General features: G+C 39.0%; 1 protein-coding gene across 1 annotated transcript in view; it reads left to right on the forward strand.

Annotated features, from left to right (window-relative positions):
* LOC121165995 (sarcolemma associated protein) overlaps positions 1-25,510 on the forward strand; it is a 117,651-nt gene extending 92,141 nt beyond the window's left edge. Inside the window, exons 14-23 of the mRNA XM_040995021.1 lie at positions 1,886-1,945; positions 8,984-9,064; positions 9,351-9,410; positions 10,427-10,549; positions 11,490-11,564; positions 12,554-12,874; positions 13,326-13,461; positions 20,068-20,095; positions 20,266-20,403; positions 23,641-25,510. Coding sequence (XP_040850955.1) covers positions 1,886-1,945; positions 8,984-9,064; positions 9,351-9,410; positions 10,427-10,549; positions 11,490-11,564; positions 12,554-12,874; positions 13,326-13,461; positions 20,068-20,095; positions 20,266-20,403; positions 23,641-23,733 — 1,115 coding nt within the window. The 3' untranslated portion in view covers positions 23,734-25,510. The remainder of the gene's footprint in view (positions 1-1,885; positions 1,946-8,983; positions 9,065-9,350; positions 9,411-10,426; positions 10,550-11,489; positions 11,565-12,553; positions 12,875-13,325; positions 13,462-20,067; positions 20,096-20,265; positions 20,404-23,640) is intronic.
* The last annotated feature ends 658 nt before the right edge of the window (positions 25,511-26,168 follow it).

Below are 26,168 nucleotides of genomic sequence, written 5' to 3' on the forward strand. Positions count from 1 at the left end.
TGGCTACAGTGTCCAGGGCCAGGATCAGGCTGAAACCAGGAGCCAAGATTGCCACGCTGCTGTCTCACAGGGGTGGCAGGGACCCAGCCATTTGAACCGTCTTCTCCTGCCTTCTCTGGTGCAGCAGCAGGAATCTGAGCAGCCAGGATTCAAACCAACAGTCTGTTATGGGGTACCAGCATAACGACTACTGGCTTAACCTGAGAGCCATGACCAGTGCCAGTCCTCAAAGCTAACCTGTTATCATCCATTTTAGGAAGTTATGAGAGGATGTAATAGAAGAAAATCAGGGAATAAATAGAAGAGGATGGTTTAGAATCTAGAGACAAAGACATTTGCACAGGGGACCACCCAGACTGGAGCAAGATCAAAGAACTATGGGAAGGGAATCACAGACTGTTTAGTATTTTTGACAATATTGAATGTTTTATGTTCTATGAGAACTTGGGCTGGGGCCCTGTGTGATGGCTCAGTAGCTAAATCCATGCCTTGCAAGTGCCAGGATCCCACATAGCCACTGGTTCATGTCCCAGCTGCCACACTTCCCAGCTCTCTACTTGTGGCCTGGGGAAGCAGTCAAGGACAGCCCTAAGCCTTAGAACCCTGCATCCACGTGGGAGACCCGGAAGAAGCTCCCGGCTCCTGGTTCAGATTAGCTCAGCTCCAGCCATTGTGGCCATTTGGGGGATGAACCAGCAGACAGATCTTTCTCTCTGTACATCTGCCTTTCCAATAAAAAATAAGTCTTTTTTTTTTTTTAAACTTGGGCTGTGCTTGATATACAAAAGCATAGTACAAGCAAACAAAAAAAGAAGCAATGTAAGATACAAAAATACTTAATGTAAAAGTATGGAAAAGAAAATCTTAGCATATGACTCAGATATATAAAAGTCAATGTAAATATTGATAGAGATTGATAAAGTGTAGCTTTTGTGGATGACAGGATATTAAAGCTTAATAGAAAATTTTAAGATAGTATATTAAAAAGTAGAAATGTAAATGCCAGAAAAATGGCTAAAAATTGCTGTTTCTATGAAGGGAATTTCAGGAATAAGGTAAAACAAATCAAAGAACAGGAAGGACAGCTTACATTATAAGGGACATCCAGTAGGAGTGATGTCCCTTCTTAAAATTTATTTTATTATGTAGTTCCATAGGCTCTAGGATTTTTCCCTTTCCATCCTGTCAAATTTCTTCCTCCCGGCTCCTGCCCCCCCCCCCCCCCGCAGATTTCCCCTATATTATTACAGTAGTAATATTCAAAACAGTCATAGTCCATCATTCTGCTATTGAAGTATAAGAAATAGTGTCTTAAGTGTATTGCTTTGGCTTTTTGTTTTTAAGAAAACAGGAACAAGCAGTGCTGTATACCACTTTATATATTTACAGGAAAAATAAATCGTTTAATTTGTTTAATTTCTAAAATTATTCCATTTCCTGAAATATGTTATACAGTAGGGATCTCTGCTGAATTTGTCAGCATGGAAAGGCAAACTATTAGTGTAACATAATTGTTGTGCTTCTTAACTTAGATAAGATACCTTCTTATAATTGCTTTATTTTAACTTGCTGCCTTTGATTAAAAGAGGATGGCGCTATTTTTTCCAAGTCCTTTGCAAAAGGGTCAGGGTTTTTAAAATAAGAAATCTAGTAAAAATAAAAAGCAAGTTGTCTGATTGCCCTGCATTTTCTGTTTTAACGTTATTGCGCTATCACAGTTTAGAGTTCTCTTAGTTTCCCTTCCAGGTTCAAGTTTTTGTTCAAGCTTGGTCATAGGAGTAATGTTATCATCTTTAAATTTGGTCATGGAATGTGTTACACTGCCGGCCTCGGGGAAGTGCTGCTCCCTTTGGGCTGGGATACTAACGTTTATTTTCTTTGGCAGAGAAGCTGATCGTCGAGGGGCATCTAACCAAAGTGGTAGAAGAAACAAAGCTTGCAAAAGGTTTGTATTCTGTTTTTCCCTATGGCTTTTGATAACTCTTTTGGATCATGATGTATACGTTTTCAAGGTCATTGTGTTTTAACCATCCGATTAGGTCTTACTACTGCCGAAATGGCGGTTCTCTAAGAGTATCAGACATTAGTAAAGCTTGCTTTTTAAGACAGATATCTTGGAATTTGCTTCTAAGATGGGCCTATAAGTATTGTTTTTGAAAGTTAATTCTTAAAATAACTTTCTATGTATATTTAAGAATTTTTGTGATTTGATTTCCAGTCTTATTTTCGTCTTTGGTCACAGGATTCTAATCAAACACATAGCAAATCTTTTATAATACAGTTCAAGTAAAACATTCTTAGAATTACTTCTTTGTGGGTATAACACCTTTAAAGTACATGTGACATTTAATATTTATTACTTTTTAGAATAAAAATACAAAAAAAAATTTTTAAATACTAGTTTTTGTCATGCCAGTGTATTAAAGAGAAGTGATTAGCGTTGGGAGTATAGAATCATATTTCATAATGGAAAGTAGTTTACTATGTTAATCTGTTAGAATTGTCAGATCTAGAGAAGAAGAAAGAAGATGAAAAGTGAATTTTAAAACATGGCTTTTAAGCAAATAAATTTGCAGATATGCTCATTGTCATAGTGGAATTTTCATCAGAGTGTAAAAATTAAAACTAGATTTATAGTCTTTTTCATCAGTTAAAATGAGTAATGAGAGATTGGAATGCTAAATTTTAGTATATTCTGTTTTGTTAAAGTAAGTGGATTTATTTGTCCTTTTTTAATATTTAAAAGGTGGTATTATCAAATATCTGGGGGATTCCATTGTAAAGTTTGTGCACAGCAGATGCCATATTTGGGGAAAGAATGCATAGAATATGCATCACTAATATTGTTCTGGCAAACAGGCATTGAGTTTCAGAACAGTGAACTATTTTTAGTACCAATGGCAATTCATTTCATCTTATTAAAGTTAGATGAGAACACACTTTAAAATAGCTTTTACTTCATCACCTAAGTACTTATTCAAATTAGCTGATTGAGTAGCCAGCATTTTGAAGTGCAAGTAGAGTTAAAGAGAAAAATTTCTCAAATCAGTTAAAGAAAAGTGTCTTGGTACCTTAGTGCTTTTGATGGATGCATAGTGAATGAGAATATGTGTTTAAAATTATTTTAGTGTCACTAAGGAAAAATATTTGTGTAGTGTTGCTAACCTCCTTTTAAAGCCTGGTTATCATTGTGTATAAAAAGAGTATGGTTTTTTCCCAGCAATTCTACTTCTTGGTTTATGGGTTGCTTTTTGTTTTAAGATTTATTTATTTATTATTGGAAAGACAGGTTTACAGGGAGGAAGAGAGATAGAGGTGGAAAGGTCTTCCATCCTCTGATTCATTTCCCAAATGGCTGCAGCAGCCAGAGCCAAGCTGATCTAAAGCTGGGAGTCAGGAGCTTCTTCCAGGTCTGCCACACAAATGCAGGATCCCAAAGCTTTGGGCCATCCTCTGCTGCTTTCTTAGTAATGAGCAAGGAGCTGGATGGGAAGTGGAGCAACGGGGACATGAATTGACACCCATATGTAAGAAGGTGCTTGAAGGTAGAGGATTAGCCAGGTGAGCCATTGTGCTAGCCCTTGCTCCTGTTTTGTTTTGTTTTGTTTTGTTTTGTTAAGATTTGTGTACTATTTTATTGGAAGGGAAGATTTTACATAGAGACAGAGAGAAAGTTTTTCCACTCCCCATGTGGCCACAATGGTCAAAACTGTGCTGATCCAAAGTCAGGGGTCAGGAGCTTCCTCTGGATCTCCCACATGGGTGCAGGGGCACAAGGGCTTGGGTCATCCTCTACTGCTTCCCCAGGCCACAAGCATGGAGCTGGGCGGGAAGTGGAGCAGCTGGGACATGAACTGGCACCCATATAGGAAGGAAACCAGCAGATGGAAGATCTTTGTATTTCTCCTCTCTGTAAATCTGATCTGCCTTTCGATAAAAATAAATCAAACCTAGATAACAAGGAAAACACGTATCTACCTAATTGAAAAGGAGAAAAGAGATCTTCTCTCTGCTGGTTCACTTCCCCAAAAGACTGCAACCAGGCTGGGCCAAGTCAAAATCAGAAGGCTGAAACTTAGTTTGGGGCTTTCCCGTGGGCAGATGGTGTACAGATACTTGAACCATCATCTGCTGCTGCTTGGGATATACATCTGCAGAAAACTGGATTGGAGGAAGAGCCAGGCCTCAAAGGATGTCTACGTGCTAAGCAGCAACTTAACCACCACACCAAATGCTTGTCTTTTTTTGTTTTACTTTTCCTTGTAAGAGAGGCAGAGACACAAATCTCCCAACTTCTGCTACACTCCTCCAGTGCTCATAACAGCTGGTACTGCTGCGTCAGGTCAAAGCTGGGAACCAAGAACTCGTTTTGTGTCTCTCATGAGGGTGGCAAGGAGCCATCATCTGCTGCTTCCTGCAGTGCACAGGAAGCTTAAATTGGGAGTGGAGCCAGGACCTACACCTTGCCGCTCTGATATGGTTCTCTCCCAAACAGTAGCTTAACCAATATGCCACATATTTACCCCAGCAATGACTGCTTAATATTAGAAAGTTAAATGCTGCTTCAGAAGTAAAGAAGAGGTTAGCTTTTTAAAAATTTCTGTTTTTGTGAGAGACAGACACACAGAACTACTGTCTGCTTGTTCACTCCCCAAATTCCCACAGCAGATGGGACTGGGTGGGACCAAATCCAGATCTGTAATGTGGGTGACAGGAAAACAGCTGAGCCATCACCACTACCACCTAGTGTCTATATTGACAGGAAACTGGAGTCAGGAGCTAAAGCCAATGATCAAACCGTGGTTCTCTAATGTGAGACATAGGTGTGTTAACCAGCATCATAGCTCTTAGGCCAAATGCTTTCTCCAAAATAGAAGTTTTGAAAAGACATGTTTCATTCTTGAATGGAGTTGGTTTACCTCCAAGCAATCACTATATTATCAGGAATCAACAATGATAGATCATGAGTTGACTTAATAAAAGCTTGCCGTTTTACTCAAAAGTAGATATGGGCCCTTAAGTCTTTTTCAGTCTTTTTTGAACACTGTTCTATACATTGGGAATATAGCAGTTAATGAAATAAACGCAAACTTCCGCTCTCATGCAATATACATCCTGGTAAGATCTTGATGGAAGATTGGATATCCCACCTTTTGAGGCAATTAATTCCACCTTCCCAGCCAGTACTCTAAATATAGAATAAAAGTTACTTCTAAGCCAGAGGAATGCTTCTGAAAATACCCTGCTATTGCTTTACTTTGATATCTTGATCATAAAATTGCCAAAAATACTAAAATCTGAGAAGAGTCTCTTTCCTGTTTCCTTTTCTGTTCTTACAAAGTGGTTGCTTTTCTATCCATATATAGAGGTTAGATGTGTTGGCCTGTTTTACTTGAGATAGTAACTTTGTGATTATAACTGGAACATTCAGAAATGTCTGACTGTACCACAGTATGAATGCAGCAGAGGTTCCAGATTAGATTCCTGGGGCCTTTGTGGTCTGTGACTTCACTTCTAATCTAAGCCCCTGTCACTCAGAAGCTGACCTTTACTACAAATGGCAACCAGGAAAAAGGAAAAGGCTTCTTGTAATTCATCATTCGTTTCAGAATTAACGCACAGATTTAAAAATGTTCTTACATGAAGTAGCCTTAAGTTATATTTTAATACTTTATTGGATATTGACAATAGTGGTTTTACATGTCATTGATTATAAAACTGTATATACTCCAAAAATTTTTTAAATATACCCACATTGAAACTATTGACATTAAAGGACCCATCTCCCCTTATCAACAAGCCTTTCTTGAATACCTAAAATGCTAATAGCTGAGAATAGTCAGTTGCCTGCCTGCTGCATCGCTACTTGCTGTCTCATAGCAGTTATCATTGCTAAGTATCTGCTGAAATGTCTTTTTAGGCTCCCTGATAAAACTAGACAGAACCATCAACAGCCAACATTACGACTGGAATCTTCAGGGAACAATTCATATTGGAGATTACCTCATGGTTCATTATGGTGTCAAATAACACTCTGATGTGTTTCAGAAGCCATCTTAAACATGTTAATGTGCATACACAAAAGTCTTTCCACACCCTTTTTCTCTGTGTCTGCTTTTTTCCATCACTTGTTTTTACCCAGTTATGTCCCATTTACCCTAACTGTATAAATCCCAAACACCTATCTGAATAGGGAGATAGACTTGGTTTTGATTTTTGTTCCTTGGTCACATGGCAAGCTTATAATAAACCTTTGCTTTCTCAGAAGGTTTACAGTCTGGCATTTTTCTAAGGATAGCACAGAGGTAGGGCAGGCCTGTTGCTTGGCAACAGGATGACTATTTGAAATCAGAAAGTAAATGTCTGAAGTGTCCCCACTGCCAGAAATAACCACTGAGAGCCCTGTTACAGGCCTTCCCAGAACTTGAGTAAGTAAATGTAGTTAAAGGGGCATCTATTTTCAGTCTACTTCAGATTATATTATATATACTGCTCTTCAATTGTTATCCATTAGTAATAACTATATTATAATAATGGAGTGTATAGAATATTTTCTATTTCATAATAGATTTAATGTTCTTCATGAACAGTTCTGCAATGAGCACCTTTATATATTATACAGTGCATCAGCTACTGTTTCCTTGGGACTGGAACTTAGAAGTGGGTATGCATAATTAAAATTTTTATTTCACATTGCCACAAATATGTTCAAGTAGATAACATTATTTTTAAAACATATGCTTTATGACTATAATCTCCTGAAGGGAATAAATATGCACACACACAGAATGGTATAAATAGAACATGAGTAATTTCTAAGAAAATACAGAAGATGTAATAAAAAGGAACAACATACTAGAAAAATGAAGACTTCCTTAGAGATAAAGGAGCTTAAACTGTCTTACAGAGGGGCCAACGTGATAGCTTAACTGACTAATCCTCAGCCTATAAACACTGTAGTACATACCATATTGTAGTGGTTTGTATCCTGGCTGCTCCATTTCCCATCCAGCTCCCTGCTTATGGCCCAAAGCCTTGGGAACCTGCAGTTGCATAGGAGAACCGAAAGAAGCCTGTGATTCCTGACTTTGGAAGAGCTCAGCTCTGGCCATTGCAGCTATTTGGGGAGTAACTAGCAGATAGAAGATCTTTGTGTCTCTCCTCTCTGTAAATCTGCCTCTCCAATTAAAAATAAAAATTTTAAAAGATTTATCTATTTCCTGTTGGAAAGGTAGATTTACAGAGAGGAGAGACAGAAAGAACTTCCATCCTCTGGTTCATTCCCCAAGTGACTGCAACAGCTGGAGCTGAACTGATCTGAAGCCAGGATCCAGAGCTTCTTCTGGGTCTCCCACATGGGTGGGTGCAAGGGTCCCAAGGCTTTGGGCCATCCTCAACTGCTTTCCCATGCCACAAGTTGGGAGCTGGATGGCAGATGGAGCAATCGGGAGATGAATTGGCGCCCATATGGGATCCTGGCACATGCAAGGCAAGGATTAGAAATATATCTTTTTAAAAAAAAAAAAAAAAAGGAAAGAAAAGTACTTTATAGAACGTGTAAGCCACACAAGAGAAAATCACTTTCAATGTCAGGGAAAAGCAAACTCAACCAATATGGGCACTAGTTTGAGTCCTAGCTATCCCACTTCTGATCCAGCACCCTGCAAATGGCCAGGGAAGCAGCAGATAGCCTCATTTAGCTCACCCACAAGGGAGACCTGAATGAAGCACTTGGTTTCTGACTTTGACCTGGTCCAGCACTGGCCATTGCCAGCCGCCATCTGGGAAGTGATCCAGCCAGTGGAAGATCTCTGATCTCTGTCCCCTCTGCCTCTCCTCTCTCGTAGTGTCTTTCAAATAAATGAACAAATCTTCAGTTTATTCCCAATGTATTCAAATATACAAGGGGTCTTCAAAAAAATTCATGAAAAACCTGTATTCTTAAAAAAAAAAACTGAATGGGTTTCAAAACTTTTGTTAGGAAAAAAAAAAACTTAAATTCCATTTTTTCACAAACTTTTTTTGAGCTTTTGCTGTAACTGTACTTTAAAAAGTTCATCAAGGGTCAGTCATTTGCCACAGCAGTTAAGTCCCTGCTTGAAGTACCCACCTCCCATGGTAGATTACTGGAGTTTTAGTCCCAGCTCTGCGTCTAACTCCAGCTTCTTACTAAGGTATGTCCTAGGAGACAGAAAATTGTGGTCTATGGGGTTCCTACCACACCCGGTAAGGATTGAACCCCTGGCTCTTGGCATCAGTCTGGACCAGACCTGACTGGTGCTGGCATTTGGGGAAGTAAATCAGCAGATGGAAGATTTGTCTGACTCTCTTTGAAATAAACATACATGTATTTTTTAAGCTCATAGAAAAGGGAAGTTAAAAAAAAAGTCTATTTTGTGCCTCAAAAATCATGAAAATAATACATAGTTTTTCATGATATACATTTCCATGGACTTTTTAATTCTCTTTTTAGAAATAAAATATTCTCAGTTTCCCATTTTAAATTATGCTTTTATATCAAATAGTTGTGATTTTTTTTTTTTAGTTATAAAGAGTTTTATTATGAGTATAGATGTTTCTAGGACAACCTCTTAGCTAGTGTTTTTCATATAAAAGAGTCTTTTCCTTTCATCATCCTCATACAATGTCCACATTGTCCTGGGAATTTTGCTATATTTGTTGCGGTTCCCTGAACTTTAGCAAAGCTTGCTTCATTTTTTGTTTCCATTTGGCAAATAGACAACCTTGAACAAAAGCCCCAGCCCTCTGAGCAGCAGACATGAGCCACATGGTAATTTAACCTGAGCTGCGTGTATTAACCCGCATTCCATTTTGGACCAGGGTGCTGAAGAAGTAAGAGATTTAATCATCCTTACTGATTCCTACAGTATTTTGCATAGAAGTGGATTATGAGCATTCATTCCCTGAAGCATTTCCAGATATTTGTTATCTTGAGATTTTACTTTTCTTCTTTTCTCTGTAGAAAACCAGTCAAGAGCAAAGGAATCTGATTTATCCGATACTCTGAGTCCGAGCAAGGAAAAAAGCAGTGACGACACTACGGGTAAGTCCATGTAGCCTGATGCTTTACAGCCTGTGGTTGTATTTGTTATTGGCAGTTTAAGTATAGAATTTAATGTACGTAGAGATCTCTAAGTTTTTATTTTGAGAAGGAAAGCAGTGCTTGTTTTTTTAATCAGGTCACTCCCTTGAATTTAGGATATTTTGCTAAAACCACTTTCAACTATCTAAATGTAATACCTATGTTAAGTTCTGATTATTTCTTTTCATAATGATAGCTTGCTGGTATAGCTGAGTATTGACTGTACTTGTCTTCCTCCCCTCATTAGACGCCCAGATGGATGAACAAGACCTAAATGAACCTCTTGCTAAAGTGTCCCTATTAAAAGGTACTTTCATATTTTGAAGAAATTAAGATAGGTTCTGTAAAGTAACAGGAAGTAAAATTCAAAGTTGATAATTGGTGTTCTATGCTTCAAATAAAACTATGTAAGTTGTAAAATAATTTGAATCAGTAAATATTGTGAAGGGTAAAATGGTATATGTAGAACATGAAATGTAACTGTAATTTTTTGTTGGCTCTCTCATCTCTGATAGGAACTTACTATTGCTAGTAATTAAGGTAAAAAAAAATCATAACTTTACCAAAACAATTATTTACTTGTTACAGTTGTAAATCTCTTCATTTTACGGCCTTCTTCTTCATCTAATAAATTTTGCAGATAGAACTAAAATACAAAGTGTACAAGAAAGGATAAGCGATATATATGCAAGAAAGAGTTTAGAGGAGGACCCATGTTGAGTCGGTGTGTGTGCGTGAGAGTGTGTGTGAGTGTGTGTGTGTGAGAGAGAGAGAGAGAGAGAGAGAGAGAGTGTGTGTGTGTGTGTGTGTGTGTGTGTGTGTGTGTGTGTGTGTGATGTTGGGAAATGGTGATGAAAGTGGGCGCAATAGGGCCTACTTTTCATTTTATGTTTCACAACTGAGTTAACTGTACTAAATGTTTTTCCTTGAAGGCAAGTTTTCACTTTTCCATTTCCAGTTTCAAGTGAAGGTTTCCTGACTTGTTATCAAGAAATTCAAAAATTGATAAGAATTGTATTATGCCCATTTCAATGAATTTCAAGTGTTATTAAACTCTACATTAATTGAATATGTAATTTAACATGCAAATGTCTGCTGTAATATCATTATCGTGAGTTACTAATATGTATTTTTAACTGTGCTCTTTCTCCAGGATAAAATGACTAAAAATACTTACTATAATTTGCTTCTAGATTTTATTTAACTTTTCTTGTGCTATCTTGGTTATGCATGTCTCAACACAAAAGAGATTGACATTCTTTTGTTGTAAAGATTATGGTGTGACACTAACTCTTGCTTCTAAAATAAACATGTTTTTGTCAGATGACTTGCAGGGTGCACAGTCAGAAATTGAGGCAAAACAAGAAATACAGCATCTTCGCAAGGAATTGATCGAAGCCCAGGAGCTAGCTAGAGCAAGTAAACAAAAATGCTTTGAACTTCAAGGTGAGATCCAGATTGCTTTGATTCTTTAAGGAATATGTGGAAGCAACATGGTTGAATTGGATGGACCCAAACTTGGAATCCAGAGTATATATACTAGTTGTACCTAGTGGTAGCTACTTTACAAGATAATTTACAAGGGAAATATATATTCCTTCTGATTTTTATAAATACATTCATCAATAAATGAAAGAAAGCAGGCAAAATTAAAGGGCAGCATCTGCCAACATCCCAGCTGCTTTACTTTCTAACAGCTCCCTTACCTTTGCTATCATAAACCAGTAGTCTGTGATATTCACTAGAACTTACATTCCACATCATTGATAGTAATTACCTGGTGGCAGTCAGTAAATATTTTTGGAGTGTCTTAAAATGGGGAAAAATTAACAGTCCATAAAGTCCTGCTGTTTTCTAAGATGACCTTCTTGACCAGGAAGAAAATTTAACCTACTAGGAGGGAACAGGGACTTCCGTTACTAGTTCTTCGTTTCCTGTTTCTTGAAGAAATTGGAACTGGTAGTCATTTAGTTGAACCCTTTACAGGGTACAGACTAATATAGTTAATCCCAAGAAAAAAATAAACTTTACTCTTCAGCAATTATTTAGTACTTTGGGTTGGCAGTAAACATGAGGAGTTTAAATCTGGCTTTTAAAAATTCAAGCTCAAAACACTGATTAGCAATTATCAAGAATTTTTTTTCATGTGAGGAATAGCACATATTATTTTAAAGGTACATGTCTACTCAATTGGTTAAATTGTTACTTACCACTGTTTTATGCTCCTAAAATCTAAACTATCTAACTGCTAATACTGATAATACTTACTGTGTAATTTTTGTTAATTTCAATATTCTAGAAAGAATTTCATAGGATCTGCTAGCTGCTCAATTCTTAATACTTTCGTTACTTCCTATAATTAGATATAATGTGTTTTTGTGTTTAGCTCTTTTGGAAGAAGAAAGAAAAGCCTATCGAAGTCAAGTTGAGGAATCCAGCAAACAGATACAGGTTCTTCAAGGTATGGAACACACCAAGGATGTTTAAAATCCTTATTCTCTGCTTTTAGTGATTCAAAAGAAACAAAGAGTAAGCAGACTGGGGTCCTTTTTCACAGCTTCAATTCTCTAAAACCTTACATTATAACCAGGTCTTTGTGGAGCCTTTATTTTATTTGACTTTATTTTTATTTTATTTTATCTTATTTTATTTTATTTTTATTTTTAAAAGATTTTCTGTATTTTTATTGGAAATGCAGATATACAGAGAGGAAGATCTTTCATCCGAAGACTCACTCCCCAAGCAGCCGCAATGGCTGGAGCTGAGCCAATCCGAAGCCAGGAGCCAGGAGCTCTTCTGGGTCTCCCACAAGGGTGCAGGGTCCCAAGGCTTTGGGCTGTCCTCGACTGCTTTCCCAGGCCACAAGCAGGGAGCTGAAAGGGAAGTGGAGCAGACAGTTGTTCCGCTTCTGATCCAGCTCCCTATTGATGGCCCAAGTGTTTGGGGCCCCTGCCAACCATGTGGGAGACCTGAACTGAGGCTCTGGCTTCGGTCTGACCCAGTGCTGGATGCTGAGACCTTCTGGGGAGTGAACTAGTGAACGGAAGATATCTGTCTTTCCCTCTTTCTCTGTGACTCTGTCTGTCAAATACATCTTAGAAATTCTTTCTAAAATTTATTTAATTAATAGGAAGAGAACAATATATATGTAGTATAATCTCTTCCTGTTAATATTTGATTTTTATCTATGTATAAAAACATAGGAAATAATCTAGAAGAATGAAAACAAAACGTTATTTCTCTCTGGGGAGAGGAAATAAATATCACTTTGACTTTTCTTTTTGGAACCTGTATTTTGACATTTTTTGCATCAGATATGGATTTGCCTATACAGTTTAAGCAAAAGCAACAGTGTTGAGAACTGGGCTGCATAATAGCTACACATGTGAGTTGTTCTTTTATTCCTAAGTCTTGTATATGAAGAAAGTGATGAGTCATATACTTTTGTAGCCCAGCTGCAGAGGTTACACATGGATATTGAGAATCTCCGGGAGGAGAAGGACAGTGAAATCTCAAGTACTAGAGATGAATTGCTTAGTGCCCGGGATGAAGTTTTGCTCCTTCATCAAGCAGCAGAAAAGGCTGCTTCTGAGCGGGACACTGACATTGCTTCTTTGCAAGAAGAGCTTAAGAAGGTGAGAGCCGAGCTTGAGCGGTGGCGGAAAGCAGCCTCGGAATATGAGAAAGAAGTCACGAGTCTGCAGAGCAGTTTCCAACTTCGCTGTCAGCAGTGTGAGGACCAGCAGAGAGAGGAAGCCACAAGGTTGCAAGGTGATTGGGCTCTTTTATAGAAAGCTCTTAACTCTGGACAGCGGTAACTTCCTCACTCGTGAGAAAGAATTGTTCAGCCTTTTCCTCTCTGATAACAATCAATTGTATAAAAGCACTGAAGTGTATATGTTGGAGTTTTAAGCGTTTTCTTTAGATCTGCAGGCTCTACAAGCTAAAGAGCTGGGTTTTTGTTTTTTTTTTTTTTGTAATTTCCTATCTTATTTAAGTAATATTGAGTAATGTTGAAATTATTTGCATAATGAAAATGAAGTGGAAAAGAATACTTCTCCAATAGAATTTCTTGGATATGGATGCAAAGTAAGCAGAATCAAAGAACAGCCATGTAAAGTATTCAAGTGGGAAAAGTATATTCTCTGAAATACCATTACCGTTTGAATTATTTTGGAAATTACATTCCGCTATTAACAGGTATGATTTGGAACTATTTTAGGTGAACTGGAGAAGTTGCGAAAGGAATGGAATGTATTGGAAACCGAATGCCATTCTCTAAAAAAGGAAAATGTCTTGTTATCCTCAGAACTGCAACGACAGGAAAAAGAATTGCACAAGTATGCAAGAACTCTCTTGTAGCTTCAAAATATGTCTTTATCTTGAATTGTTATCTGAGTTTAATGGATTTTTGATATTTAAATACCTTCCTGGTGTATTCATGGAATATAAATTCATTAAATTTCTCTCACCCCTTTGAAAAACCTAAACATCAAAGATGTGCAATTAGTAGTTGAACTTGCCTTGTAAATTTCAGTAATGTTTTTCTTTCATGCCAGTAACCCTTTCTGTTAGTGACTAGGTGACCATGAAAAAGAACATATACTGAGAGATAAAAATTCAGCTTCTGAATTTGAGAGAATTATATGAAGAGAAATAATATGTAAGATCAAGAATTCTCAAAAACTGCTTGAATCATTTTAGTATCCAGTCCCTTACAGGCAAACCAATGAATGCATTATATTTGCTCAAACAAATATAATGGAGTCAAGTCTCCTTAATGACATTTGTCATATTTCAGTTTATTTAAAGTTGGTTTCCTCCTTAAAAGCTTGGTTCATTCTATTGAATGGTTTTTGTGTATTCATTTTCAATTTGTTTGCAAGAGATAGAAACTAGAAAGAGATAGAGATCCTCCATCTGCAGGTCCAATTCCCAAATGTCAGCAACAGCTGAGACGGAATGGGGCTTTAGCCAGCAGCCTTGAACCCCATCCAGGTTTCTCTCTATTAAGGGTAGCTAGCAGGGACCCAACTACTTAATGCATCATCACACATTGCATTCCAAGATGCACATTAGTAAGCTGCATCAAAAGTAGAAATGGGGGTCTGACACAGTAGCCTATTGACTAAAGCCCTTGTCTTGCACATGCTGGGATGCCATGTGGGCACTGGTTCCTGTCCTAGCTGCTCCATTTCCCTTCCAGCTCCCTGCCTGTGACCTGGAAAAGCAGTCAAAGATGGCCCAAAGTCTTGGGACCATGCACCCAAGTGGGAGACCCAGAAGAGATTCCTGGCTCCTGGCTTTGGATTGGCGCAGCTCCGGCCATTGCGGCCGTTTGGGGAGTGAATCAGTGGATGGAAGATCTTCCTCTCTGCATGTCTGACTTTCCAATAAAAATTTAAAAAAATAAATCTTTAAGATATTACCTAGCATATAATCACTATGTGATTTATACTCTGCAATTCCTTAATTAATAGGTTTGATTCCGTTTTTTTTTTTTTTCTAAGATTTATTTATTTTTGTTGGAAAGGCAGATTTACAGAGAAGGAGAGACAGAGAGAAAGATCTTCCATCCACTCCCCATTCACTCCCCAGTAGCTACAATAGCCAGAACTGAGTGAATCCAAAGCCAGGAGCCTCTTCTAGGTCTCCCATGCAGGTGCAAGGTCCCAAGGCTTCACGCCATCTTCAACTGGTTTCCCAGGCCACAAGCAGGGAGCTGGATGGGAAGTGGAGCTGTCAGGGTTAAGACCAGCACCCATATGGGATCCCGGCACATGCAAGATGAGGACTCTAGCCATAGGCTTCTGCGCCGGGCTCTCTGTTGGTTTTTATAGGAAGGAAATTGTACAGTTCCACTACCCTATTTTGCCTTCATTCTCTGTTGTCTGTGATATAAAAGAAGGAATTGAACAAGAAGTTTCTACTCCTGTGTATCAAGCTGTTTTACTGCTATTCATATCATGTTTTTTGTTTTAACATCAGATTATAGAAGTGATCAGAATTAAACCTATAGCACAGCTTCAGATAGGATTGCATTCATGCCTCTTATTTGACATTGTGGATCACTAAGATCCTCTGGTATTGTTTGTGTCTGTATAATATGGCACAGACATGCAGGCTCAAGAGTATTTAAGTAGAAAACATGCCACAGCTCAGTCGTGTCAGGGGCACCTCGTTTTTCATCCCAGGATTAGTGTTTTCCCCCAGTTTGGTGTCTTCTCATTAAAGCAGTTTTGTCTTTTGGGGAAGGGGATGGTGAGAATTTATGGTATGGGGGAGGGGAAAGAGGAATGTGGGAAGGAAGGAATAGTATTAGTAATTGATGGTGTTTATGTATGTGGGGTGTGGTAAGTTTGTTTGTTTGTGTGGATGGGTATGTGGGGTTAGTTTGTGTTTGTGGGGGAAGTTATTGGGTTTGGTTTGTGTGTGGGTTGGGGGGGGGGGGGGGGGGGGGGGGGGTGGGTGGGTGTTGTGGGGGTGGGGGGGTGGTGGGGGGGGGGGTGGGGTGGTGGGGGGGGGGGTGGGGGGGGTGGGTGTGGGGTGGGGGTGGGGGGTGGGGGTGGGGGGGTGGGGTGTGGGGGGGGTGGGGGGGGGTGGGGGGGGGGGGGGTGTGGGGGGGTGGGGTGGGTGGGGGGTGGTGGTGGGGGTGTGGGGGGTGGGTTGGGGGTGTGGTTGGGGGTGGGGGGTGTGGTTGGGGGGGGGTGGGTTGGGGTGGTGTGGGGGTGGGTGTTGGGGGTGTGGGTTGTTGGGTGGGGGTGGGTTGTGGGGTTGGGGGGTGGGGGGTGGTTGTGGTGTGTTGGGTGGGTGGGTTGTGGGTGGGGGTGGTTGGGGGGTGGGTGGGGGGTTGGGGTGGTGGGGGGTGGTGGGGGGTGGGGGGTGGGGTGGTGGGGGGGGGTGGTGGGTGGGGTGGTGGGGTGGGGGGGGGTGTGGGGGTTGGGGGGGTGGTGGGGGGGGGTGGGTTGGGTGGGGTGGGGGTGGGGTTGGGGGGGGGGGTGGGTGGGGGGGTGGGGTGGGGTGGGTGGGTGTGTGGGGTGGGGTGGGGTGGGGGGTGGGGTGGGTGTGGTGGGGGGGTTGGTGTGGGTGTGTTGGGTGGGGGGTGGGGTGGGGTTGGTGGGGTGGTGGTTGGGGGGGGGGATGGGGGGTTGGGTTGTGTTTGTATATGGGGGAGTCTTCACCAGCATGCATGTTCATCTCTCATGATTTGTTGCTTAAAACCTTGGCTTGGCAGCTATTTAATTAAGGATGTTAAAAATAATAAGAGTTAACTTTAAAGCAGAGACCTTCCAAGGCTTTGGAATTGGCTGCAGCGCAGTAAGAGCTGCACTCAGCAGTGTGCTCCTTGGTGCTCCTTGCATCTGCACCTGGCCTGCTTAGGGGATGGAAAGGCTGCTAAGGCCTGATCTACTGATCAAGGACCATCCCAATTGTTGACTGTCTTAAATGAAGGACTCTATAAGTTGGAAGGAAGCTGTGGACTCACTTTTTTAATAATGACTTTCCCAAAATTATTTCTTAAAAAATTGTTTTATCAATGCTGTTTTTCTTTGCCTTCTCCTTTCCTTGTAGTATTCTGAACTTGGAAATGATTATTGTTCTGTCTTCATGTTTGTTCCTAAAAAAAAAAAAAAAAGCTGTAAAATTCATGTGGACATATTGGTTATGTAATATGTTCATTTTTACCTTGCAAAGGATATGTGTTTTAGGAGAAATCTCATTTATTTGGTTGGAACACAAATTTTGTGCCAAAGTAAATATCCTGGTATTTAATACTGTAAGCACTTTGTGTCCTTCCAGTCCATATGCCATAATTCTTTCAGAATCTGGGAAGACTGCTATGGTTGGAAGATGATTCTGTTATATGTTACTGTGAATGCATTAGCCATTTTGTTGCATTATTTGTTCGCTGTTTTTGGTCACTGAGCAGTCAGTGCAAAATGCTTTAACTGTTTCCACAAATGGCAGTGGCATGTTGTCACGATATCTAAATTGTTGATAGTATTTGGATTGCATTAAATGCAGCATATTTAAAAAATGTCTGATCTTGTCAATATGTTTCTTCTCAATTTTCTTGTTCACTGTTTTCCATTGTGAAATGCTGTATATATAGTCAGTCATAATCCTGTGAAAATGTGAACTTGCTATCTTTCCGTTTGTCCTGTTGTCAACATATTTGATACTAGTCTGTAACTAAAATAATTTTTAATGAGGTTCTTACTGGTATAAGCCACTGCAAATGAATAATCACCTTTTAACACACTTATAACTGCCTACATTTCCCCTTTCTCTCCTCACAGAATCATACTTAAGGTGCAGTGCAGTGCTATGATTGTATATCTTTCTCATTGTAACAGCCTCTTCTATTATTAGAAGCAAGCTCAGACATGTTATTTTTATGAATAAGAACTAAAGATGTTTTATGATATTGTGTGATATTTGCCTCTTAATTGGGGCTGAGCTTGTTTCCACCCCAATTGGAAAGCAAGATGGAAAAAAAAAAATGACATACAAGCAAGGTGTGAAATTTAAGCTGCAGAAAGTGACCTTTGTTCCACTAGTTAAATTTTATTTATATATTTGTGGCAGTGTTCAGATGAATACTTAAAGCATATGAGAAAAATAAATTTTAAATCTCAGTATTAAGAGAAAATAATGGCATATCATCTTTATATTTGACTGTAGAAACCATCTACTATTTTAATTTCATCTGATTTGCCATTACTTAATCATAACAATCGTAAGATGTTGAGCACACGAGCTCACACTGCAAAAGCTGATTCGGAAAAGCTGTTTGGCTTCACCACTTGGCTGTGGGGCCAGAGTCTTTTGCAGCCCCTCCTTCTGGAAGGAACAGCAGGATCTTCCTGACAGAGCTGCAGCCTTCCTCTGCTTCTGCTGACAAGGCCTAGAATAATTAAATGCTTTAGTGTAAAGCGCAGGCTGGATCTAAGATTGGTGGAAAAGGAAAGCAAGGGAAATTTGTGGACAGCAAAGAACTTTTTGCTTCTTCTTTCTTAGTTATTGTTGAGAGTCAGATTGTGTCGTGGATCACTGAGAATTGATTAGTTTTGAAGGTGCAGAAACTAGGCCAGGTAGAGTGACTTTGCTTTGGCAGCCTTCCAGTAACCTTCTGCGTCTTGGAAGGAAATCACAGACCTTCACATCCACTGGAAAAAACTGCGGTAAAGGATTCTTTAGTTCATTCTCTGGCATAGCACCCAGGTTTATGCTGGGAACATTGTTAGGTGACAGTTTCAGGTTTTGTCTCTTCTCCCCCCGCTCCCCCATCCCTCACCTCTGTACTCTTGTGTTTCTTCTCCCTTTGTAGTAATCTGTGTGTTGGCGTTAACCACTTCCTCTGGCCTCTCTCTTCTAGTGTTATTTTTTTACATTTTCATTCTTTCTTGTATTTATATTTTAATGGAAAAGAGCTTCCATGCACTGTTTATTCTACCAAATTGTGTAAGAGCCGGGGCTAGGCTGAGCCAAAATCAAGATCTGCAGCTCAATCCAGGCCTCCTGTGTGAGTGGCAGAAAACTTCCAGCTTGAGCCATCATTGCTGCCTCCCAGCATGTACATTAGAAAGCAGGTGGTATTGGGAGCAAAGCTGGGGCCGAAATGCTGGCCCTTCAGTATGAAAGGCTTCCCAAGCAGTGTCCTAACCGTGAGGCCAAATGCCCACCACAGTATTCATCTTTTTTGAGCATACTGATGAGTTCCTAATTAGTCCAAGATGCTTGAATTATTTAAAAACACCATTAATAAAGTTTCCTTTATTAAAGAATTTTTATGGTATAAGTAGTTTTGAAACTGGAAACTTTGCAGCCTTATAGGCTATAATGGAGAAAGTAGTGGAATCTCTGGTATGACATACCCATGGTGTATGTATTTCCTGTTTGGTGCTTCTCCTTCTGTCTTCCTTCTAAAAGCTTCAAAGATGCTAGTGTGGGACAGCAGAGGCAGGGAGGAAGACACATCTAGTAGCAGAACAGTCTCTGCTCTTTGCCTGGAAGCCTGGCTTGCAAGAAAGATGTCTAAAAGTGGAACCTGTAGAATTCTAACTTCCTAGGGCCTGTTAAAGTAGGAGCAGATCACACCTCATTTTACTTTGGTCTCACTTATGTTCCAGGGATTTCATTTGTCTGAAAGTCACATTACAGTGAACCATTTCCCAGGACAGACAGTAGCAAGTTTCATTATAAGTAAAGCTTCTTTCGTAAACAGATGTCTAAAAACATTTTAAACTATATTTATCTGAGAGAGCAAAAGAAATAGCCCCCTCCCAGAAGTTGACTCCCCAAACGCCCGCAATGGCTGGAACCAAAGGCTACAGCCAGGACTCAATCCAGGTCTGTCAAGCAGGTGGCAGGAGCTAAACTACTTGAACTGTCACTCGCTCCTCCCGAGGTGTGGTGGGAAGCTGTAATCCGGAGCATAGCCGGGACTTGAACCCAGATACTCAGAGACAGTATCTTAAGGTTAAGGTTTAAGGATTAAGGTTTCTTAAACAGCATCTTGACTCTGTACCTAGTACTTGTCCCTAAAATTATTTTTAACTGATGCAAGCCTTATGTAGAAAAGATCAGAATTTCCCATAGTGCTAAATATTTAGATTTATTTTGTGTTTCATTTAACTAAAAATCTCAATCAGAACATTTTAGTACATAATAATGCTGGATAAAGAAAAACCTATTGGGAGTTAATACTTTTTACTTCAAGGCTAAATAGCTTGGGTGACATTGTCCAGGATATAAATCCAAGCTTTCTAATATTGCCATTTAATTTGGCTATGGAATTTCTTCCTTCCTTCTTCCCTTGCTTGCTTTCTTTCTCTGTTTCTCAGTTTACAATTTTCCTTTTCTCCTATAATTCACTTGGTGAAAAAGGTGAAAAGTGATCCTTTGTATTAGAAAAAGATGACAAAATGGTGACTCCTGTTAATTTTTCTTTTACACGTAAGGGCCAGAATATTCTTAAAGAAATTCAAGGTAACTATTAAAGACAAGAGTGTATGTGAATCTTACCCTGCTTAAACCAGGAAGCCTTGACTTCGGCCTTGCAGGTGACTGAGTAGGGTCTGGTATATAAGCCTGAATAGCACCATAACTTCATGCCCATTTTAAGTTGAGTCTGCACAATTTTTTTTCTTTGCCTTTAGTATGAAAAGACACAGACTGTACTCTCAGAACTGAAGTTGAAGTTTGAAATGACTGAGCAGGAAAAGCAATCAATCACAGATGAGCTCAAACAATGTAAAGACAACCTGAAGCTGCTCCAAGAGAAAGGAAATAATAATGTAAGTCTTTGCGAATTTGGCTTAGCTTTGACTGAAAGGCAGGTGAGAGACTGGAAATGGATTTTCAGAGGACTGTATTACTGATCTGGGAACTAATGGCCTGTGATACAAATGAAATAAGCTTTTCATTATGAAATTCTACAATAGAATCATTGTTATTAGTTTCTTTTAGTAGGAATTTGCCCTTTTACCTGTACCCCTCGAAGGCACCAAGTCCTGCGTGGATTGCCCTGTTTGCAATCAAAAGAGCTAACCTGTCAGCTTTTCCCACTTGAAGTCTGAAGTTCTGTCACTAAGCCATCATCTTGCTCTTTTTCCTCCTTTGCTGAGAAATGAAGCACTGTACCACCAGGGATCCATTTAAGGGAAAGTAGTACAATACTAATCCTTAGCATTTGGTTCTATTCCCCCCCAAAAAAAATGGAGACTTATTTATGGTTTTCGTTTTATACTAATAATGTTCTCACCAAGGTACATCCTAAAAGTGTAGTGTCTCCCTGGCATCCTGTAAATATTAGAAAATACTTGGTGAATTTCTGCAGGACTTTCAGTGAGAAAAAGTTGAGAATATTCTGGCACTGGTATAAATTGAGTCCAATTGTGTTTGGTTCCATTTGTGAGAAAGGCAGATGGTCTTTGATGAGCTGTTATACTAAATAAGTGTTGTGTTGTGTGTTCTTGGTGATCATCGCCTTTGTGGGCCCTAACTGATGGATGTTCAGTGTGATTGGTTGTGCTCTGATTATTCCAGGCTCTTGTCACGGCTTGGCCACTGCAGAGGGTGTGAGCCACGTGCTTCCTGCTGAAGAAGGCACTCTGCCTAACTTGCAGCACGAGGCTTCCGAGTGATGTTGCATGGCCGTCCAGTTACGCAGTTGCACACAGAATGCTCATGAGATGTGTCCAACTGCCCTTTGCTTAAGAAAGTCTTGATTTGTAAGCAACAAAGGCTTACTGCTTAGACGGAAGCCTTTTAAAAGTTGGTGGATTGTATATGGAAGCTCTATGCTAAGTGAAAAATAGATTTCATTTTATGAGAATAAATCTACAGTTTAACATGTAGATGATAGAACTCTTCTAAAAAATCATACAATAGTAGTTTCATTACTTTTGTCTTAATCCATATCCCTCTGATTAAGGTATTTCAGTCTACTTCCTATTAAATAAGCCTACAAAAACATTTGGCATAATCAAAATCCTCCATAAGATAATTATATTCTGCTAACATATCAAAAGCCCCAAGAGTCAGGTGCCTACGTATATACCAAAGGTTTTTCAGGCCTTGTGTTAGAGGGTATGCATTATCAAGAGCATTTATTTCTAAGCTTGAAAGCAATACCATCTCATAAGCAAGTGAGTTGTCTTTTGTTGGGGGTGGGGAGGGTTGCAAAAAGGGTTTCATGGAGGGATAAAATAAACTTAGTCATTGCCAAGGGAGTACATTATCAAATAATGGATTCCAGATTTGAAACAAAAATAATACACTGTTAAGCAGAGCATGAGTTGGTGAAGTGTTGTCGTTGCTCTGTCTTAATGTGCTGCATTTCATTAGCGTGGTAAGGACACCCACGTTGCCCATTGCCTCCAGCTGGTCCCTCTCAGCTGGTAATTTGCCAACATACATATCACAGTCCATTGTTCTGGATTGTGTCAAATGTCTTTAAAATATTTGAATCAGTGCGAAACCTGAGTGGTATATTCCTATTACCTTGTTCTCCTTCCTTCCCTTCTACCCCCCGGGGTCTAAATCATCTTATTTGATTTTTTTTTTCATAGCATAAAATGATTTTAATATCCCTTGCCTTCTTTAGCCTTCCATATTACAACCCGTCCCAGCCGTATTCATCGGCCTATTCCTGGCTTTCCTGTTTTGGTGTTTCGGTCCATTGTGGTAGAGAAAGGTACAAGCACTATTGTTGAGTCCTTGTCTGTTTGTCCCCGTCACCTGTTTGTGCCATATTTGTAATATAGTGCATGGCAAAACCACATGGGTATTTTGTTAGCTGAAGCAAACCCTTCATTTAGTATGCCATGTATTTGTGTCCTGCCAGTGAGCTGAACAATCCACTAATCATATAACATTTTGTCTTGTTTCCTTTGTAGTAATTCTAACCATGAATCCCAACCTAACCAGTTATTACTATGCTTCCTTTAACTGAGTCTTTATCTCCAGCAAACTGAAGTAAACAGTGCTTTTCTACAGTATTTGTAACCCCTTCCCTATTATGTGCTTAATCAGATTTGAATGAGAAATGAAGAGTTTGCCTCTTTGAAGTTTTCAACCTGTCTCACCCTTCCTTCCTTCCCCACTATCATTCTTTGGTAAAGAATTTCTTTTAGACTTTTGGCTATTTACACTATGACTATAAATATTTTTAGAAAGATTGAAATTAGCATAATGCACCATTGACTCACAACTCCAGCCCCAGTATATACAGTGAGAACATAAGCCTATCCCATTTTTTCTGAGCTCTGAGCTGCAACATCAGAATATTTCTTTAAAAAGCAGTTTTCTCTGTGAAATCTGGAATACTAGTAAAAATAAAGGCATCAGCCAGGGCACAATAATATTATAAAACCCTCTGAAAGTTAGGGAATAGTCCATCAGTGCTTGTGTGGAATGTTCATATGATTTTATTATGCAAGGCAAGGTCTTCACCGAGAGGCTCAGATCCGCAAGGCCCCTGATGACACCATTCCATCTTCAACCCCATCTAACTTTGTCTTCTGGGCTGTGGTTTCACATTAGAGAGTCAAAGTCCAGGCCATTTTCTTTCTGTCACCTTAGTTACAGCCCCATGTGCAAAACTCTCCCAATGTGTGAGGCTTTTTAAAATCAAGAAATAAACATTCTAGGCAGAAATACTATAGGGGCCTATTTTCATCAGTTATGTAGGAAAAAGTAAATTGCGAAGTAAATAAAGCAGTTGAAGTCCCAGAATTTCTTAGAAATCATTAGTAGATTCTCCTTATAATGTAAGAGTTGAAAATTCCCTGGGGTTCTCATGGGGTGCATTAGACTTCCAAAGAGTTTTCCTACTTTACAACTCTCCTTATACCTGCACTCCCTCTTAACTTTTTTTTTTTCTTTTCTATTCAAACTTTGCTTTCACAATACAAAAATAAGATTTTTCCAATATCCTCTTAAGTATTCAGGACTCTCTGCAACGAAGGGGTTAATAGGTATGACAAAAGAGGGGAGAATGTGATATTGACTCTTGGTTTCTTTCCACACAGAAACCCTGGCCCTGGATGCCCATGTTGGCTGCCCTGGTTGCGGTGACAGCCATCGTGCTGTACGTGCCAGGTCTGGCCAGAGCTTCTCCATGAGAGCGTTCCTTGAGTCCGTACACCGTCTCCCTCTAGAAGCTGGCATCACACTCATGCTGGGGACAAACAGAACCATTTTCTTCTTTTTTACCTCTTAAAACAACAGAAGTGCAAGAATACAACTGTAGGGTCATTGCTTTAAATTATATAAAATGTATCTGTCTATAAAGAAGATATAAAATTGTGACTTATTCTACTGTAAGCAATAATTTGCTTGCAATTTTTCATGTAATTTTTAAATTAGTATGTTGAAATTCTGAATATTATGGTGGCCTAAAGTAGGCTTCTTGGTACACCAAATTATTTATAACATTTAAGTTTATGGGTATTTTACTCTGAATTCTGATGGCCAGATAATTCATTTTTCTGATTCGGTAACTACCCGAACCAAACAACCAGTACGTACATGGGAAGAGAGGCCCTGTGTGCTCAGTGCCTATCAGTTTGAAATATATACACATATATATATTTTTTACATATTTACGCCATTTTTACTTATTGTAAAACCACTGAGCTATTGGGAACAAGACATAGAGACAACTATTTGTGTGGATTTTTTTTTTTTAAGGAAAAATACATTTGAACAATATTCTGTTAGAGTAATAATTTGGGAATATGTGCACGCTTGTTTAGCCTTAATGTGACTTGAAGATGTGGAGGACATCAGCTTTGAAAACTTTCCATGAGAGTTGTGTATTTTCTTGAGCAAACTAAAGTATTTCTGGGAGCAAAAAACAGTAATTACACAGTCTCAGTGCAGTCAACCAAACCATTGAGTCAATTGGAATGTAAATTATTAAACCTCATGTATTTAAAGAGATATTTTCTTTAAAAGCCAACTTACTTTCTCATATACAGCATTTTTAGAAAGCATGATTTTTTTTTCTATCATCTGTTCCTCCAAGCATGTTTAATTGAAGAAAGAATATCTCTTTAGATAAGATTTTACTGACTTAATTTGGTTATGATATTTTGGAGCTAATTCATGTGCAAGGTGGCTGTTGTGATCTATCAACAGATATCCTGGTTGATTATGCCAATGGTTATTTTCTTTTTATTGCTGTTAATTGGGACTTTCTGTCCATAAGAAGCACTATTCCCAACATTAATAGTGTTCCATGCACAAAGAGGCACCTCAGCACTGCTTAATATTATACAATTCAAAACACAGACATGACAGTTTCGCTATGGTTTTGTGCAGCACCATAGTTACGTCAGTAAAGTTTATTTAGGTCATAGTTATATCCTAAAGGATCACATAGTTAAAATTTTCAGTCAGTGAAGAGTGAGAGGGAATGTGAGTGAACTGGCTTGAATGTTCTTTGGCAATCCACAGGCCTAGCCAAAGATTGACATAGGAGTTTAGGGTATAATTTGCCTTGTAATGTTTGGCAGTCATTGTTTGTACTTTAAAAGCTATATTTTAAGCTATTTGAGATTGCTGTTGGGAGGATCACTAGGTTTGTGGAGGAATTAGTCACAAACAACTTGTAGAAAATACTGTCATGTAGCTCATTTCATCATTTTCTGTTGCAGGAAGCCACTCCACCACAGAATGCTAATATGCCAGTGGTACCCAGTACCTCTTGTATATAGGTTATTGCAAATATTGTTCTGAAATGCTTAACTTCAGAATTACATTTTTTAAAGTAAATAATTGTTTTAAATCTATTTTGTAAAGATATAAAGTACAATAGAATTTCTGGAGTACAGATTAAACTATTTGCACTAACACACGTGATGTGCATGATTTAATAAAATAACTTTACTCTCCTTATGCATGTTTGAGTTGAATATCATTGAACTTCTTAGTACTGCCTCTGCTATTAAGTTGTTAATAGTCTTTTCTTGAAATGATTCTTTATACATCACATACATGTATTTGCTTGTCTTTGAGGTTTAAAAGAAAACACCAAACCTTCCTTCAGGTTTTTTAGGCTTTTATTTGACTTACCGCTCTAGTTCCGCGCGCCTCCCACCCTTAATATGGCTGTTGTTGAAATGTGACACACTTGCCAGATAAGTCTCATTAACTGTACAAGCCAGTATCAATATTTGCTTTTTTTAAAAAATTGAATAAATGGGTTTTTATAGTTCCACTATTTCTCAAGAACATAAGTGAACCTATTCACAAGTAGTAATTCCAATTTTGTTCAGCTGGCTTCCATGTTAAGTAGAGTAGTAGTATTAACAGGTAAGGACGAGTCATTAAGAAATTTTTCTAAACACTGAAATTATGAATTGAATGACCCTGTAGTGATCCCATTTGAGAAATACCTACAGTTACTACATGACAGAGTCAAAAAATTAAGAACATGGTGTTTAATGGTGTTTAAAGCTAAACAGATCTGTATTCGCATCTCGATGTTGCTGTATGTGCCTTATCAGACATATCACTTCTCCTAATCTTCATTTCCTCATCTTTAAAATGGAGA

Source organism: Ochotona curzoniae, unplaced genomic scaffold (genome assembly GCF_017591425.1).
Source record: "Ochotona curzoniae isolate NIBS_2020 unplaced genomic scaffold, NIBS_Ocur_1.0 contig_908, whole genome shotgun sequence".
In the NCBI taxonomy this organism is placed as follows: Eukaryota; Metazoa; Chordata; class Mammalia; order Lagomorpha; family Ochotonidae; genus Ochotona; species Ochotona curzoniae.